Below are 19,540 nucleotides of genomic sequence, written 5' to 3' on the forward strand. Positions count from 1 at the left end.
TTGCTTTCAGGAGATAGTACTTCATGGAACTCTTACACATACCTAGGTTGCATCTTTAAGGATCTAGGGCATCATGCTCACATGCACTTCCATCTCGGCTTGATTTCTGCTCTACACTGATGGCGGCAGCACTTCCCATTAGTCACTATGATTACTTGTTGGAAGAAGGTGGGAACACAATGTAATATGGAAACATTAAGGTTTTTATTTTGGTCTCTCTTGGATCACCAAATTTAAAAAAAAATGTTGCATTTGTACTAACTTATTTGAGAGAGAGGGAGGTAGGTAGATAGATAGAGAGAGAATGGACATGTCAGGGCCTCGAGCCACTGCAAATGAACTCCAGATGCATGTGCCACCATGTGCATCTGGCTTGCATGGGACCTGGAGAGTCAAACCTGGGTCCTGTGGCTTTGCAGACAAGTGCCTTAACTGCTAAAGCCATCTCCCTAGTCTGGGATCATCAATTTTTAACTGGCCAATTTAGGATATTTCTTTTTTCTGTCAAATTACCAATGGGTAAAAATTATAAAACCCTTCTAGCTAGACAACAAAAATGGTAATTTAGCAGGATTTAAAGAATGCATCCTAACTAGCAGGGGTTGAGCCTTGGGATCTAGCATATCATATACACAGAGATGGAGAGAGAGATGACATTTTAAACTCTGACTTCCTTTCTTGACTAGTTTAACTAACTGATGTCTGCTCATGGGTTCAGCTAGCAGCCCTGAAGACTTGTAGCCAAATGAACATCTCGTTTCAGTGCTGTCATTTAGCTCTTTGTGGAATCGGAAGTTAGTGTTAGTAAGTGAGTAGGAGAGGCATCGCTCCTCCTAGAAGTTGCTTTAACTAAATTAATCAACTACTCTTCCTACAAATTTGTCTATTCTAGCCAGAAACTTGACACCAGGTTGGGTCTCTCCTTTTCAGTGTGTTACATCCTGTGGTTTGCAACCCCTCACTGGCTCATGTCTGGCATCTCATGCACATCACAAGCAGTGTTAAAACCATGTCTTTCCACATTGCTATCAGGAAGGCAAATCAACAGAAGCGACCCAGCTCACCAACATGCTGTGACCCTTGTTGTGCATCCCAGGTGACTTCAGAATAAGTAATGGTGCCTCCTTTTCCTCTACTGTGTCCCCAATAACACAGTTAAGTGTTTAGTAAAGATTTGATGATGTATCCAAGGCCTGCCCTTCCATGGTCAGACTCTTGCCTACCACTCCAGCCACATCTGCTATTTCTCATGGGCCATAATCACAACTCCAAGTTCCCCCGACATGTCTTGCTCTCTCTTGCCTTTGAATTTTTGCATTGTCTATTCTTTTGGATCAGTATGTTGTACCTGCTTGGGATCACACTCTACCTTCTCTTATCAAACTTATCAACAAAGGCTGTTACATCTCTCATGGAGAACACTGTTGTAACACTCTCTCAAAACAGCCCCAGGCCTCTCACTCACTCTAATACATCCTCAGTTTCCCCTAGGATGAAAGAAATTCAAGAATAGGCGGAGATCGAAACAGTTCAGACACAGGGAGCTCAAGGTGCATGATGCTGTGGGACAAGTACTTGGCTTAGGGTAGGACTGGGTTTTAAAATGTGGCCCCCAACAATTTCATTCTCAACCACAGATAAAACAGGTATTTGAGAGAAAATCTGAGAATCTAAAGGTAATTATTTGTATAACTCAATGAGGCTGAAATTTAAGACATTGATCGGGCTGGAGAGATGGCTTAGCAGTTAAGTGCTCGCCTGTGAAGCCTATGGACCCTGGTTCGAGGCTCAGTTCCCCAGGTCCCATGTTAGCCAGATGCACAAGGGGGCACATGCGTCTGGAGTTTGTTTGCAGTGGCTGGAAGCCCTGGCACGCCCATTCTCTCTCCCTCTGTCTTTCTCTCTGTGTCTGTTGCTCTCAAATAAATAAATTAATTAATTAAAAAAAGGCATTGATTATTAATTGCTTCTATGGGGGAAACTATGGGGAAAGTTTTCCATCCATAGATTGGAAACCACCTGAATTTACTGCCAAATACATTTTTACTGCTTTTTAAAAAATAATATCTTGGGGCTGGATAGATGGCGTAATGGTTAAGCATTTGCCTGTGAAACCTAAGGACCCCAATTTGAAGCTTGAATCCCCAGTACCCATGTAAGCCAGATACACAAGGTGGCACATGCATCTGGAGTTGGTTTGCAGAGGCTCTGGTATGCCCATTCTCTCTCTCTCTCTGTTGCTCTCAAATAAATAAATAGAAACAAAACAAAACAAAAAAATAAACTTTTGATCCACAGTCTATTTGCCTGGGATAAGGAAGCCATGTTCTCTTTCTTCCTTTAGTAACAAGCGCCCCTTAGGCTGGCCACTCACTGGTGCCCTGCACTTGAGAAACAGTCACTGTTCTCGTTAAGTGAGAGTGTGTGTGGCTAAGGCTTAGGTAAATATGGTTGTTCAGGAAGAGAATTTACAAGGTTCAAACATTGAAGGTGTTTAACATCTAATATCACTCCACTTACAATTTCTAGGAAATAAAAAAAATTTGGAAAGTGAGAAAGGTAAAAGTGTTGAAAATTAAAAACAGTTCATAGCTAATATGTACATCTTTAAATGTAATATGGTTCTTCTAATAATTAAACTATCATTGAGGTGACATGACTCTTTATGACTATATTGTCAGTAAGATGCTATAAGATATCTTGCAGGTCCATCACCAGAGTTACCACTGAATTACTAACCAGATGGGCTAGTTGCACAGACTAAGATCTTGCCATAAACCAGAATAATTTGTGCAGCTGAGGCAAGCAGGCCTGTGTTATCTTATTCTTGGGCTCTCTGGAATCTGTTCTTGTATAACAGACACAGACTGAGTTGGATGGAACATTCCTAGTTGTTGTGGTTAACACAAAAACCACACAGGACCCAGTCCTAGCATTGCAAACCTTTGAACATGACATCTATAAGATTCTGTTGTCTTTTTATATTTACGGTGATATTTCTTTTTTTTTTCTATATTTATCACACTTTTCAAAATATGAAAATGCTCTTTTTACTTTAAATGTTGACTACATGAGAAAAATTAACTTTGGTTCTATGACTTCAAGCTATTCCTTTATTAGCAACAGTTGTGCGTGACTGTCAAGAAGAATTTGAAAACTAGAGTGCCCAATTTGGAGAGCAGACACATCTGTTTCACTTTGCAGTTTGTTCTATTGTTTTATTTCTTAGGATATGAATTCACAACTATCTTATAACTGAAGACTAAAGGAAAAACATATGTTAGTAAATCTGATTTCTGCCATTTTTTTAATTCAAGGGAAGTTGCCTCCCTCAGCTGCCTGACAAGGAGGAACAAATGCACTTGGCAAAAAGTTTATTTAAGTTGGCTTTGTTAAGCCAACAAAATACAGAAATCAAGTAAGAGACAGACAGAAAGTACTACTCCTTTGAAGTCAATAAAAATCCATCTCTTTAATCCTTTTTTTATTCCAAGCAGAGGTGATTTTTCTCAACTGGCTCACTGAGAACCTTGATTTAGCTCATCTGTCTTGCTTAGTTATCTTTCTTCTCCAAAGCTTTGCTAAAGAAGCATCTTTCCCCTTGACAAATGTCATCCTTTATATTGTGTGGGTTGTGTCTGCGTATAAACACCCCTGAGCTGATCCTGATAGAGATTAAAAAGCAAAACAGGATTCTAATTACTGTCCACATTTTAGAAGGATAAAAGCAGCTGTAGGCAGCATGCTGAAACAAGAGGGACATGCCAATGACCAGGGGCACAAAGATGGCCATGATCCCGTGCTGTTCCCCTTTCTAGACTATCACCTGTAAGCCTTTCTATCATTGCTATTGGAGTGCTGCTCCTCGTTCCATTAAGAAAAGTTCAGGACTCCAATTGAATAGCTCCTTTCCACAACCCAACCTATCTGATAAGGGACTAAGAACGTGTAGAAATACATACAGAAGGATGTTAATATCTAAAGAATTCATGACAGGAAAGATATTACCTTCATAGAAAATAGGTATTAACATCAAGACGTTAAATGTTTGGCAGCTTTAAATAATACTTGGTTGAACTTTGTATGAGGGGAAAGAAAACAAAAACAAAAACAAAAACCACTTAACTTACCTAAACTAAAGAGCACCAAGAATTTCAAACACACAAACTCTCGTTGATCGAACTGTAGGGAGCGAAGTCTCACCACGAGCTCCTGCGCATGGCTCATGAGGTTGTTGAGCGTGGCCCCGGCTTGGGAGGCTATGATGGAGTAGTCCAGCTGCAACACAGAAGCACAGATGTGACAGCGGTCAGAATCAGGGATGCACATTCACTTGAGATTACTAAGAATTGGGAATGAAATCAGGTTGTGATACAGATTTGCGACATGAGGACTTTTCGCTTGAAAGTGATTTGAGACACACTCTGCTATGAAACGTACCACAATTATTCTCATAAATCTAATCATGTTGATGAGCTTTGTAGGGAACAGGCTTTGATTGCCTAACTTTTACAAGTACACATACCTTCTTTTCTGCTATAAAATTACATGGCCATGCAAGATAAATATTTTTAACTCTCAAGAATAAGTTAAAAGAAAAATATACCGTCCATAAAAATTGAACCCACACAGCATTTTATATGCACACAGTGACATCAGCCAGCATATGAGCAAAATAATCCCCAAGTGACATCTCTATTTTTAACATACTCAAGAGTGCTTGTGAGGAAAGAATTACATTTAAAATATTCTTTCTAAAAAAAAACATTTTCTTTTGTTTATTTATTTGAGGGAGAGAGAGACAGAGACAGAGACAGAGACAGAGACAGAAATAGCCAGGTAAAGAGAGAGAGAGAGAGAGAGAGAGAGAGAGAGAGAGAGAGAGAGAGAGAGAGAGAATGGGCTCGCCAGGGCCTCCTGCCACTGCAAATAAACTCCAGATGCACATGCCTCCTTGTGCATCTTGCTTATGTGGGTCCTGAGGAGTCAAACCTGGCTCCTTTGGCTTTGCAGGCAAGTGCCTTAATCACTAAGCCATCTCTCCAACCCTAAAGTATTCTTTTTTGGCATGTGTGTGCTCATGCATGTGGAGGACAGAGCTGTCTCCCACAGTCCTTCTTCACCTTATTTTTTGAGACATATTCTCTCATTGAACTTATACTTACCACATTGGCTAGACTAGTTAGCTAGCAAGCAAGCCCTAGAGATCCTTCTGCCTCTAGTTCTCCAGCACTAAGATTTTAGAAACTCGCTGCCATACCTAGTAGTTTTACATGGGTACTGTAGATCTGAACTACAGTTCTGATGCTTGAATGGTGAGCATTCATGCACTGATACATTTCCCCATGCCCTAAAGTATTTTTAAAATATATTATTTATTGGAGAGAGAGAAAGAGGCAGAGAAAGAGAGAGGGACAGAATGGGCACGTCAAACCCTCCAGCCACTGCAAACGAACTCCAGATGCATGCGCCCCTTGTGCATCTGGCTTATGTGGGTCCTGGAGAGTTGAGCCGGGATCCTTTGGCTTTGCTTGCAAACAGCTTAATGGCTAAGCCATCTCTCTGGTCCCCCCCCCCTCCCCGAAGCATTTTTTTTAAATTGTTTCACTATGTAGTCCAAGCTGGCTTCCAACTCATGATCCTCCTGCCTCAGCCTCACTAGTGCCACCATGCCTAATGCTAAAGTATCTTTAGTGTTGCCCTTTCTTAAATGTTATGACTAAAACTGCTAATTTGAGGTGATTATATTAGATTCCATCAAATAAATAACCCCTCCTCTTGTTTTCTATCTGAAGGCAGTAATGGACTTAATTGTATGCAGAGTAATTTCTTGGTCTAGAAATAAAAAACAGTCTTATTTATCTTTTTATTTAAAAACAGTCCTGGAAAACACCCATCTTAGGTTATTCATGGGGACATAGGAAGTCCAATTTTCACCAATAAATTAAGACGTTGGGGTGGATGTCGGTGGTAGGACCTGTTTAGCTGCTGTGTTTCCAGCATGGGGAAAGCCCAGCTGGTACCTGGCACCCCCATCCTTGTTTTACTGGAGTGCTCTCAAGCAACCATATACTCTTTTAGGTGCATTTAATATTTGCATGAGCAGCAAATTTGTCTGGGAGGCAAGTCCTCATCTGCCACTCACCCAGAGCAGACTGTATTAAATTTTTATATTTATTGACATTTCATTACCATAATTGACTGCACTTGCTTCGCTAGGAGAAGGCATGGGGCTGCCTCCTAAGCAGGAGAACCAGTCCCCTGAGTAGAATTTGCAATTAAAAACAAGGCAGAATGGATTTTTTTTTATTGTGTAAATATGATGAGTTGAATTTTCAGCTTTAACTAGAGAATACTGGGTGTACAGAAACCTTTTTCAAGAGTGGGAAAATTATGAGCCAGTGGAACGACAACTCCCCAAAGGTGTCAGTCAGCTTATAGAGAATCAACTGTGCATGAAAAAGCCAGAGCTGATGTGCGTTCTAGGAAAGCTCCTGAATCAACTGTACCATCTCATGCTCAGTATCTGCCCCTGGCATCCGCCCACTGAATTTAAACATCAAGCATTCTAGGAGCAACTTTGGTTGCTGTTCAGGATGTGTGAAAGAAAGGGTCAGGACACAGGTGACAGAGGAGGAAGAACACAGGAGGAAGATGAAGAAAAGGTGCTCTGCAGGGCACAGAAGGAAGAGTTCATCAGCGCTGAGAGGGGAACTTTCTAATTCAAGAACACTCTTTCTTAAAAGCAGTACATGAAGGCTGAGTATGGTAGCATATACCTTTAACCTCAGCACTTGGGAAGCAGAAACAGGAAGTTCAGGACCAGGCTGGACTACACAGTGAAGTTCAGGACAGCTAGGGGGACATAGCAAGACCTTGTCTCAAGAAACCTAATTAATTAAGATAAAGTAAAAGAAAAAAAGCACAGGTTCCCTGTTATTTAAACTCTGCCTATGTAATTTTGCTACTTCAAGTTGAGCATCCCTAACCCAAAAACCCAAATATGAAAGGCCTAATTTAAGATCTGCCAAAATGACACCACAAATGACCATTTGCAGCCTAACCACGGGTCACTGAAAAGTATCAAAAAAATATCACCTTCAGGCTATGTAGAGAGGTGCATATACAAAGTAAATGAGGCCCTGGGAGATGGCTCAGCAATTAAGGTCCTTACTTGCAAAGCCATTCCCCAGTACCCATGTAAAGCCAGATGCAGAAAGTGGCACATGTGTCTGGAGATTCTTTGCAGTGGCAAGTGACTCTGGTATACCCATTCTCTCTCTCTGCTCACAAATATATAAAAATATCTAAAACTAAAACTAGAACAAAAACATGTCAGTGATTTGCATGTTTACACTTGGGTCCCATCCTGAAGATGTCTTCTATATATGTAAACTTTCCAAAATAGAAGAAACCTAAAATCTGAAGCATTTCTGGTCCCAAGCATTTCAGACACAGGATACTTAACCTGAAATCAAACACTTTCAGAGAATAATGGGCTCAGTGAATGAATGAATGATAGCAGGAAGACCAATTTGAGGTGTCAAATTGGTGGTGGAAGGGGCTGGGCAAGATGGAAGGTCTGGGGCTGGAGAGATGGCTTAGTGGTTAATCGCTTGCCCGTGAAGCCTAAGGACCCCGGTTTGAGGCTCGGTTCCCCAGGTCCCACGTTGGCCACATGCACAAGGGGCACATGTGTCTGGAGTTCGTTTGCAGAGGCTGGAAGCCCTGGCACGCCCATTCTCTCTCTCTCCCTCTATCTGTCTTTCTCTCTGTGTCTGTCGCTCTCAAATAAATAAATAAATAATTTAAAAAAAGATGGAAGGTCTGGGCCAATGTCTGACAATACCTCTTTCCCTTGCTGTTATCATCTTTAAATTAGCGAGTTAAGTTAGATAAAGGTACCTCTCACTTCTCTGATCACTTAGGAATAGTCATAGCTGGAGCAATACTACCTATTTAATCTTGGAGCTAGCTTAATACATACAAGTACATTGTGGTAAAAAACAAAAAAACAAAAACTCACTAGTTAAGCCCTAATCCAGATGTCTATACCAAAATAATGTACAGATATGTATTAATTATGTTTTCATCACAAGGATGGTGTTAGGTAAATTTGATGTGTGTGTGCTTTCAATAATTCTATTAAATTAAGTTTGAGTAATACTAGAATCTAATACTCAAAAACAGTACACTATAACTGAAAGGAATCTAAATGGTTTCCCAGGATTATTTAGTGAGAAGGCCCTCAGGAAATCATTGGCACACCAACAACTTTATAGCCATATATTTATTTACATGCCAATTTGAAAGCTCAAATATGCTTATTAAATGGGGGCTCAGATAACATTTCTTTCAAGGATAATTTATCAAATTGCACAGCTCTGAAAGAGGATGGGTGATTTATTTCTGAAACAACACACAGATCCACAACTTCCTTACCTTTTATTACAATCATAATTATATTTTCATTGTTGAATGTAGAATTTGTGCTCATTTCAGGAGCAGCTAGCCTTATCTTTTATGTACTTAGTAAAATTAATAGATGCTCTTTTACATGTAATCTTTATGCCATTAAATTCAAGAAGGATATTGAAGAAATACTCTAAACTGATAACCCCTTTGTATAATTGCTTTAAGTTCTAATTTCCAAATTTTTGATGATTTGTGTATTATAAGATGCCTGCCATTTTACTATAGTGCTCAATAATAGAAGATAAGTTGCCAGTAGACCTTTCCCTTAGGATGATGCTATAGTGGCTGTTAATTAACCACAATATGCAAATACTAAAATTATGGCACCCATGTCAAAGTATTCTGTTACTTGATATATACTCAGGTATACACACATGTGGTTTTTTAAAGAAAAAAAACATGAATAGAAAAGAATTGTCATAAATACGAGATGCCAACTTTCTAGAATTGATCTGATAGTGCTGAATATTAATGATAAGCATTGTTTCTGTATAGCCTCAGAGTTATTTAATGTACACTTATATAGATGCCTTATTAAGAGACATGATTAAAATACAATGGCGAGCTACAGAGTTGAGTAAGCCTTGGGGCAAAATACAGGACCCGTACGCCAGTGCTGGCCTGCAGTTCTAGGAGCTCTCTGCAGTGCTGTTTCCATCACTGTGGTTCTAAGGCAAAGCATGAGAGGCCTCAATTTTGCCAACAGTACTCAAAGCCCTGGCTGTTCATAAGGGAGAAGTCATGCTCTTCTCTAACTGTCTTCTCTTTCTTCAAGCTTCAAGTCCTAGTTCCCTGGGTACTTCTTTACTTCTTTGCTCTTCACTTCTCTTCTTTTGTTTCTTATTTTCCCTTCTGTCTTCATTTCCTTTCACTTTCTTTTCTTCTGGTGCTGAGTGGGACTCAAGATCAAGTCCTCACGTATATATTAAGCAAACATGTCACCAGACCTTCCCTCATTTTTAAAATTTGTTCTAGCCTTTTCTTCCTTGGCAATGATACATTCTCCAGTTAGTTACAGTAAGCCACAGAAGACTGGGTCCTAGAGCAGCTGGATCCTTGTGCCCATTGGTTTGTACACTGGGCCACCAAAAAGCCATGTATGGATACTGCACACCCACTTCAAGGTGTGGTAGTTGCCGTCTGCTTTCCCCATGTGTCAGAACTTTGGCCCTGGTCTTATGGACTGGGGACACATCTAACATTTACTATCTGCTAAGCTTAAACTACGTGGAGTAAAGTTTTTCATCTGTTCCATAAGTAAATAGTCATGGACAGCTGGAAAATTGTATGAACAAACTTGAAAATTTAGAATAATTTCTTTGTGATTACAGTGATTTTTTTTTTCCTTTCTGGGGAGGCTAAAAATGGTTGTGGAAGATAAAACACTATGTATGCAACAATTCCTTGTCATTCCTTTTCTAGAAGGTTTTGAAGCCCAGATTTTGGTCTCAGTTTCCACAAGAGGGTAAGGCACTGCCCTCTAGACGTAGGATCACCTGGCCAGTTTTGAATGACTGATCTACTGCCTTCAACCTCCTCCTCTGAACTTCCCTGGCACCACATCTGATGCCATGCCATGGGGCTTACCTGGAAAGCACACAGTACAAAACACACGCAAAGGTTGCCATCATTCATCCGATGGAGGAATTGCCTCTCTTATCACTGTTCCTCACCATTTTCCTCTTATGTCTTCACTTCCCTTCATTTATCAAGCTATCAGAAACAATGTTTTACTTAAATGAACAAGCAACTCTTCCTCACCTACAGATGAACGCCAATGAAGAAGCCTAAGAATCATATACTTTGTTGACATAATGTGGTCTAAATCCCTCCCCGTCCCCCCGCCTCCCGTGATACCAACGTCATGACTTTGATATTACACATAATGGAAACAGACTTCTATCACTGTGTGAAAGTTGACACTCCATGAGAGCAAGTCAATATGTTGCCATTTCAGCCTGGTTTCAAGGACATCTAAGTTTTTTTTTTTTTTTCTAGTACATTAGAGCTATTTCCTTTAAGTTCTATTGTAATATTCTCATACGGATATCAATATTGTCCCCACTGTGAAGCAAGGACATGGAAGCTTGAAAGGTAAGGAGATTTACTCTTGATGGCATAATAAATTTTTAGAAAGGGGACACAGGTTATCTTGACTCTAAGTTAAACTGTGTGTGTGTACAGTTACATACATATATTCATGCACACACATACTTAACATGCACCATTTTCAAACCAAAAGCAAGCAATTTGTGCTAACAATAAAAATGGGCTCTAGCTAAGTATAATGACACATGCTTATAATCACCCCTCAGGAGCAGAGGCAAGAGAATCATGAGTTCAGAGTTAACCTGGGCTACACAGTGAGGCCATGTTTTGAAAAACCTATCCACAGAAAAAAATCATTTCTCCTATAATTCAACCATTTTTGGACTCTCAACATAATAAAGAGGAAGCAGCTTGGTCTTTTTGTCTTGTTTTGGTTTCAGGTACTTCCATTTTTTTTTCATAATAATTTCTTCTTTTTCCTGTTTGGCTCTTCTACTTAAATACATGCCTCTCCTTTTCATCATCATTTTAATTATCTTCATAATATTGGCATTGACCAAATAGTAATCTGATGTTTTACTAAAAGTCTGGTTCTCTTATTTTTGTCATAAGGAAACTATTTACCATTCTAAGAAAAATATACTTGGCCAGCACTTGGGAGGCTGAGGCAGGAGGATTGCCATGAGTTCAAGGCCAGCCTGAGACTACATAGTGAATCCTAGGTCAGCCTGAGCTAAAGCAAGACCTCACAAAACAAGACAAAATAAAACAAATATATATACTTGGGATTTCCACCGGTGTCCCTGCTTCACCTGAGTGGAAAGTGATTTGTTAATAGAGAGCCATTATTGCTACCTAGATACATGAGCCAGTTGGAAGGTGGAGAGGTCCTCAGTGAAACTAGGAATATGACCAAGGCTTAGCTAACTTTCTTCCCTCAAACACTTGGGAAACACACACAACAACAGCAACAACAACTATGTAGGCTATAGATACAGTAGTTCTCATTTAGGTACATCAGTTAATATGCATCACTTTTAACCTCATAGGAGGTGCTAGAATTAGTAGCATATCACCTTGCATTTAGGTATCTTTCACAGAGCTGGGGCTGGAATCCAATACTTGAACATTTGCTTAGCATGTATGAGACTCTGGTTTTGGTTCTCACACACCCTCCTCTCCCCCCCACTCCAAAAATAAGTTCTTCTCATCCTGTCACAAAGTTCATATGCTCTGGAAATCTTCCTTTGGAGCACTTTTTTTTTTCATTCTCTCCAATTTTAGGAAGCCTGAGGATATGCTCAAAATGTCTTGTCCAGCCTACTCCAATGACAGAATATAAAAGATTTCTTCCATAGCTACCATAAATGAAAATGCCTGGTTACAATGAATCATTATGAGGCTATTCATTTGGATTGGATGGAAAAAGAACACTGGGGGAGGAAGCTTGACAGAACCCTGAACCATTTTAAAGTTGGGTGCATGAGAAGCTGGGAAAATCTGGGCTACAAGGAAGGTATGAGACAAAGATGATTTTTGTATGAGGGAGCCTCTCCTGTTCTCATGTAACATACTACTAAATGTCAGTTATTGATGGTAAAGATGATACTACTTTCCAGTCTGTGACTGTTCTTGGTTTTGAAAATCAGAGACAAGAAATATATAGACCCTGCTTTTTTGTTGTTGCCATTTCAAAGTAGGGTCTCACTCTGTCCAGGCTGACCTAGAATTCATTCTGTAGTCCCTGGCTGGCCTCGAACTTATAGCAATCTTCCTACCTCTGCCTCTGAGAGCTGGGATTAAAGGCATGATCCACCATGACTAGCCAGGCCCTGCTTTTTAAACAGTAATTACCTATATTCAAGGACAGCACTTAAGGCAAAATGAAACGTGAAATAAGAAAATTTCTAAAGAGCAGGAATGAAATGGCACAAATCTATTTCATTTCTTTAAAATCCTGAAGGGAATAAAATCAAATTAATTTATAAACTGAGTGTTATACTTCTAATGCAGCCCCCAGTTAGGTGAGGGTGGGAGAGGTGGGATGTATACCCTGTGATCAGACTCAAAAATGGGTACATTTTTTTTTTTTTTTTACCAAAGATGGGCCACAGGATGAAAACAAGCAAAAATTTGAAAGCATAAGAAGTCAAACCCACTTTATTAACTAAAAGCTCTTTCTCCCAAGAGCTGCACAGAGCAGGAACCAGATAGTGATGGAGATGGTTGAATTGATCCAGTCTGCAAGAACTCTGAAATGGTGCTTGCTTTTAATTTGATTGGGAAAATGTGATTTATTAATAACACAGCAAATGGTGTAGAGACAGCCTTTCATTTTCAAATATGCACTGCTGTGGTTTCACAGCACATAAACGTTTATAGCTAGACGTAAAAGATCACAGAACCAGAGTGCTGGAGTCGCCACTGCTGAACGATGCAGTGGTGTCTTGAATAGCTATGATGGAATGGACTAAAGGACTAACAGAGTTCCGCACGTTTATTTTACTAATCCATCAATTGTAGAGTGGAGGGTAAGAAACCAGAAGAATGACCCAAATTCTACAATGTTGACATTTAGTCCATTACATAGTTCTCTTTCCCCAGTCCCTCCTTCTCTATGTTTACCTAAAATATTACTTTCTCAGTAGTGTCAAACCAACCATCCTATTAAACACTGTGATCCATACAGCCCACTCATCGCATGTCCATGCTGCCTCCTGAATCCTATTCATTTATTTTTATTTATCTTTTGTTGGATAGTACTTTGATCTCTAACATATCACAGATTTGTGGATAAAGGTTATCATTGATTATCAACTCCTTCTTACTACATTAAGAGCCATAAATAGGGTAAGAATTGTTGTTCTGTTTTTTTTTCACTAAACATACCAATGCCTCACAATACTGGTGGACAGTAGGTGTGCAGTAAATTGATTGAAATAATACCTAACTAGACATGTGTCACACTCAACAATAATTTTGTCTTGCTACTTTTCTGAAAGACCAACTCTTGAAAATTGGGACAACTTTCCCTTCTCATGTACTTGCCTTTGTACCCATATTTTGACTGCATGTGACATTTGAATTGAGCTCTTCCACCAATATCATCCCAAAATAGCAAGGATTCTGGTGCTGGGGACACAGCTCAGTGGCAGAGAGTACTTCCCTACTATGTATGAGGCACTGGATTTGATCTCTAGCACAAGAATGATAACCATTATTATCATCATCATCAAAACACTAGATTCTACAATTTATCAGTGTAAAAAGCTAGCAACAAATGAGTGTGGTGTGTTAATTCGGAAGCCCGGGCTGAGCACTGTTTGATTTGGCAATTGTTCCGACCCTTGGAAGCAGATGGAAGCGGCAGAATGCCATGATTAGGCTTGAGTCTCCAACTTCATCTGTAATTATCAGGGCAGGAACTGAGTGCACCAAGTCATCATTTCTAAATTATTTGTGGCCAATCTCTCCATTTCAGAGCACAAGAGTGCTTCTGATCTAGTTAAGTTCCTGCTACTCTGAACATACTTAATCATTTTTTTTTTCTTGTCTCTAGACTCACTTGTTGCCCAGTAACCAGAAAGATGGATCCTTCCTTCCCGTGCACCACTTGTCGGTAAATGTGGTCGAGGATTAAGAGCTCACTCCAGCAGTTCTGAAGCAGCTTCATTTGGTCATCAACCTATAATCAAAAAAGAAAAAGTATATAGGAGTTATTCACTACCTTTTTATTTTTGCATAATTTTCTACACAAGAGGACCAATAAACAAGAAGGTATCCATCAATAACCACAATACAAATGCTCAGAATTTATATCGCTGCTCCTAAAAGCCATTATTTTACATTTAGACAAATATTTTACAGAAAACATAAATAAATGCTTACACTAAGGATTTATTATCAACAAGCTTCTAGGAAAAAGCACTCCATGAGATTGGTCTATCTGGCATTAATAGAGCTATTAGAGTTGGTAGGAGCTATGGGCTCCTGGTCTTTCCCCAACGGATCCCTGCTAGCGTGTGGTAAGGTTAATACATGGAGCTGAAACTGAAATTGTATGTAACTGCCAAACTGAGAGGAACCCGTAAGAAAGAAAAACTAGCATGGTAGCTCAAAGCACAGGCTACTGCGGGTCACGAATATTAAATGAAAGTCTGATCTGCTCAAGGCTACGAACAAGCACGTTCTCAGTGTCAGCCTGCACTTTTGCCAGGTGTCATGGTATACACCTGTGCTTCCAGCACTTGGGAGGTGAAGGCAGTAGAATCCGGAGTTTAAGGCCAACCTCAACTAATCTGAGGCCAGCTTGGGCTACAGGAGACCCTGCCAACAACAAGAAATGGAAACCAATCTAACAAGCCCCTGCTTTTGCTTTTATGACTTGGAAACTATTTCTGCAAACTTCCTAATCATTAGTTTCCTTTTCTGAAAGACAGAACAAGCACAGTCTCTCTTGTATGGGATAACTGTGAGGATGAAAACAAAGGTTCCTAGGGGCATTTTACACACGTTCATGCACCTTACCCTCCAGAGAACTGTATTTTTCTGTGACAAAAAGACCCACTATCTCCCTCTCAGTTTCCACCCCCCATGGTGTAAGTGTGGACAGCTCATCCCCCTTCAGGACTGTTTATTAACAGTCATTCTTCCTTTTGTAATTGGTACCAGCCACAAGCCTAGGTGTACGCCAAATGCAAGGCCTGTGTGCTCTACATTTATAGAAATGGTACCTGGCACGTGTTGAGCAATAAGTGAAGGGAGTTTTGAGTACCGCAGTGGCTTTGACTCAGAGAACACACCTTTGAAGTTAGCAGAACTGGTGCCACTTGTGCTCATTTGAGTGGAAGACTGAGAAAGTCTTAGGAGCATACCTGAAGGATTCTTTGTCCTTTCCAAAATCTAGGCTGTTTCCAAATTACAAAGAGGTACTGGAATATTTTTTAAAACAAATTAATTTAACTAACTTTAACAAAGCCATTGTGGGGGGTGGGGATTCGAGGTACGGTCTCACTCTAAGCCAGGCTGACCTGGAATTTGCTATGTAGTCTCAGGGTGGCCTCAAACTCACAGTGATGATCCTACCTCTGCCTCCCAAGTGCTGGGATTAAAGGTGTGCACCACCCCACCTGGCGACAAAGCCATTTTTAATAGGTCATTCAATGGGGACTCAGGAGAGTTGACACACAGAAGTAAGCACTAGCAGCCAACTTGATTTCCATAAAGCCAGGGTACAGTGAAAACAGTCAAAACACTGTACTTGGCATGGAAACAAGGATTTAAAGCACAGTTTGTGTACTTTCCAGCTTTGAGAGCTTAGATGGGACTGAGGCAATAGCTCAGTGGTTAAAGGTGCTTGCTGCAAACCCTGATGGCCTGGGGCTCAATTCTCTAGCCATCCACATAAAGCCTGATGCAAAAAAAGGTGAGAGCTTACCCAAGCCATTTACTTCTTTTTTGGGGGGAGAGGAGGGTTGGGGTTTCAAGGCAGGGTCTCACTCTGGCCCAGGCTGACCTGGAATTCACTATGTAGTCTCAGGCTGGCCTTGAATTCATGGCGATCCTGTTACCTCGGCCTCCCGAGTGCAGGGCTTAGAGGTGTGTGCCACCACGCCTGGCAAGCTGTTTACTTCTTGAGCTATACACACTCAGTTAAACGTGTGTGAAGCAGATTTTGTTCAGAAGATATGATGAGACAGCGAGTGAGAAAGCTCTTTGTAAACAGTGGTTCATACCCATAAGGCTGAGGCAGGAGAATTATAACTTTGAGGCCAACCTAGGCTAGACAGCAGGTCTGAAGTAGCCTGAGTCACACCGTTTGATACTATTTGTAGGAGAGTCAAATGAAGAATCAGAGACTCCCATCTGGAAGGCTGTCCCAGTTCTGTTTGGAAGCATAGAAAGGTGAGTTGGGACTCAGCTCTGTGAGAGCATCTACCTGCCTGGCATACACAAGGCTCTGGGTTCTATTTCTAGACTCTCCTGTCCCCCTACTTCCAAATCCCAAGTGTGCAGATTGATGCTCCCGTCAAACTCTGTGATGAGCAAAAGTTAGCCCAGTAACTCTTTATCAGAAATATCTTCAGTTTTGGTTGGTCCATCCCCACCTTCTCCTCCCACCACCCTTACCACATCCCGGGTTAAGTCTTTCAGTATTCCATCAGGGGTGGGAGAGGGACTCACAAGCTTCCACCCCACCATGAAGAAGTACTACTAGTTAACGGTTGCTTGGGGAGGGCTAGTCATTTGCTTCAGTGCCACTGGTCAGTAAGCTACCCTAACTAAATTCAGTGTGTTACCAAAAAAAGAAAAAATAAATAAAAAAAATAAGACATGACAGAAGGAGAGGAGCTAGTTGGGAAGAAGAAGGGGTCCAGCAGGAGTGGGAAGGGGAGAAGAGTGGATAATGGTGGTGAATTTAATCAAAATACATTATTTATATGTGTAAAATTGTAAATAAGCAGGGTGTGGTGGTGCATGCCTTTAATCCCAGCACTTGGGAGGTTGAGGTAGGAGGATTGCTGTGAGTTCAAGGCCAGCCTGAGACTCCATAGTGAATTTCAGGTGAGCCATGGCTAGAGTGAGAACTTACCTTGGGGAAAAAATTGTAGATAAGTAATTTAAAGTCTGTTCTGACCAAAGGAATTTCAGTCATGAAATAGCATAACAGCATTTGTTTATTTATTTATGGCAGTGCCAGAGATTGAATTCGGGACCTCACACCTAGGCAAGTGCTCTACCACTAAGCTCCATCCCCAACCTAAGTAGCTATTTTCTGAGCCAATTATTTGGTGGGTGAAAGTGCCAGGACCTGGGATAAAATGACAAGCAAGGTAAATACAACACTTGCCCTTGTGTGACTTATTCCCATGGGAGAGAACACTCACCCAAACACCACTGAGAGCCGTAGTTGACAGTGGGAGCTCGTGTCCCTCTAGAGACAAGTCAGGCATGATGCATATTTGTAAGCAGCTTGCCCAAGGTGCTGTGGACTGATGCCCTGGCAATACAAATGTCATTGCACCCAAAGCAGCTTCCTACAATCACCTCTCTTTGATGCCAAGGGCGATTCAGAAACACGTGTCCTTTGCCCTCTGGGTTTATCATTTTTTCATACACTATCAGTCAAATCTTGTTCCATTCATTTTTGTAAGTATGATATGAGCTTTAGTTATTTATTTAGCACTCTTTTCAGAAAAGCCCAAAACACTACGCTTCAAGATTATCTCCCTGATTATCTAACAATGGCTCACATATGAAAATGTGGCCCAGTAACTCCAGGAGGGAGGGGCAGAACAGACTCTCCAAAGTCTACTTATGGATGCACGATGGGGATTTCTACGTATTAATAATTCCCAGTTTTCAGGTAGGGCAGAAAAGAGCTAGGGGCTGTCTGCTGCCATGAAGCCATGAAGAAATGGAGAAAGGTGAGTGAAGATTAGAGTAGTTTCTGGAGCTCTCTCTGAACTAGGGCCTTCTCTGTCTTTCCACCACACGGTTACCCACTTACCTGGTCACTTACTTACCTTTTGCATATAATATTAGAGAAATGGTTATGGTCAGAGTTTACCACATTGAAAGCATATTAAAGTACTAAGGATTTAACCTCCCCTAGATTTTTAGATTGTTGAGGACATACTTCCAAAGAAGTGCCCGGTTCCTTTGCTTCCTTGGAAATTGCTAGAATAGATGAAATTGGGCATATCTACTTCCTACAATTAATGCGTCATTTGTTTTTGTTTGATCTGCTGTGATGTTCATGTCATTATTCCTTCTTTGTGTCCAACAGAGGATCTCCTCTAATTTGCTTGTTCACAAAGATCACAATTGTTTGCCTTGTCTGCAGTTCAAGAAATGCCTTCTATAGTGCCTCATGGTCAAAGAGACATGTAACATTTGTTAAATGAAGGAACAGATGAGTGAATTATTTCCCTCTCTGCAATTATCAGTTTCTTGCAATTATCAGTTATTATAAGTAAGCACCTCTTTCAGTGAAATGACTGGTTATCTTTGCACATAGTGAACCTACAAGCAACTTGCATATGACCCTTCTGACAGGTGTCTTGTAGGTCTGTACCCACAGCTGACCCTTGGAAAAGATTCTGGACTAATGCTAATTTTAACAGTCTTTATGAGCAATTGATCCCTGATTTGCATACTCTCTGAGGTGGCTTTCCACACCAATATTCCATTTCATTATTTGCCATAATTGAATATGGGATGCTTTATGTGATCTTGAAATTGGTGAGCATGTAGCCTCACGGTGCTTCAGATGACACAGTTTAGAGCACTAGGAATGAAAGGGCAGGAACATGCGATGGTTGGCCGCTTCTCTTATCTCTAGATAAGCACTAGCAATTTTTAAGATATTTCTTTGGAAGAAAGAGTTTTAAGGGATGACCACTGGACATAACAAGGAAAAAAAAAATCTCTTAAGATACTGTTAATGAACAATTGAGGGTGACATTTGGGAAGCTCAGGAGGGGGGACTAATTGGCAGTGAGCCCCATTATGGATCAAAATCTCTTACTAGTGCTTACCAATACCACCTCATATAATCCTGGGTTATCGGTTGTAATAAAAGTGAACACTTATCTCAGAAACCTAGTTACTCATCAGAGAAACTATGTCTATTGGCATTACAGATGAGGGGTTAAAGGAATACAAGTCACATATTGTTATGAAGCCCAATTTCCCACAGCCCAGGATGTTAATCATTAGAAGTACATGTTTTCTTGTACAAGAATGGATGTGGCAAACAATCAGAAGAAAAGTGTAGATTTTTATCAACTGCACACTGAACTTCAAAAAACCTTCATGTTGCTCCCTTCCCTTTCTCTTTGAGCTGTTATCTCACTTTCCCTCTTACAATGCCTTTTTATTGACTGTAGTCAAGCTTTCAAAAATTTTTAGAAAAACATTGCACTGGGATGGGAAGGTAGTTTAAAAAGTGGACATAAGCTCATTTTTTATTTCTGATTATTCAACTTGGCATACCAGGGCTTGCATTAAAAAT

General features: G+C 40.5%; 1 protein-coding gene across 1 annotated transcript in view; it reads right to left on the reverse strand.

Moving 5' to 3' along the window:
- Nr5a2 (nuclear receptor subfamily 5 group A member 2) overlaps positions 1-19,540 on the reverse strand; it is a 134,525-nt gene that overhangs the window by 48,308 nt on the left and 66,677 nt on the right. The window contains exons 5-6 of the mRNA XM_004659534.2: positions 14,090-14,209; positions 4,131-4,278 (exon numbers count right to left, since the gene is read on the reverse strand). Of these exons, the coding sequence (XP_004659591.2) occupies positions 4,131-4,278; positions 14,090-14,209 (268 nt within the window). The remainder of the gene's footprint in view (positions 1-4,130; positions 4,279-14,089; positions 14,210-19,540) is intronic.

This window comes from Jaculus jaculus, chromosome 1 (assembly GCF_020740685.1).
Source record: "Jaculus jaculus isolate mJacJac1 chromosome 1, mJacJac1.mat.Y.cur, whole genome shotgun sequence".
Taxonomy (NCBI): domain Eukaryota; kingdom Metazoa; phylum Chordata; class Mammalia; order Rodentia; family Dipodidae; genus Jaculus; species Jaculus jaculus.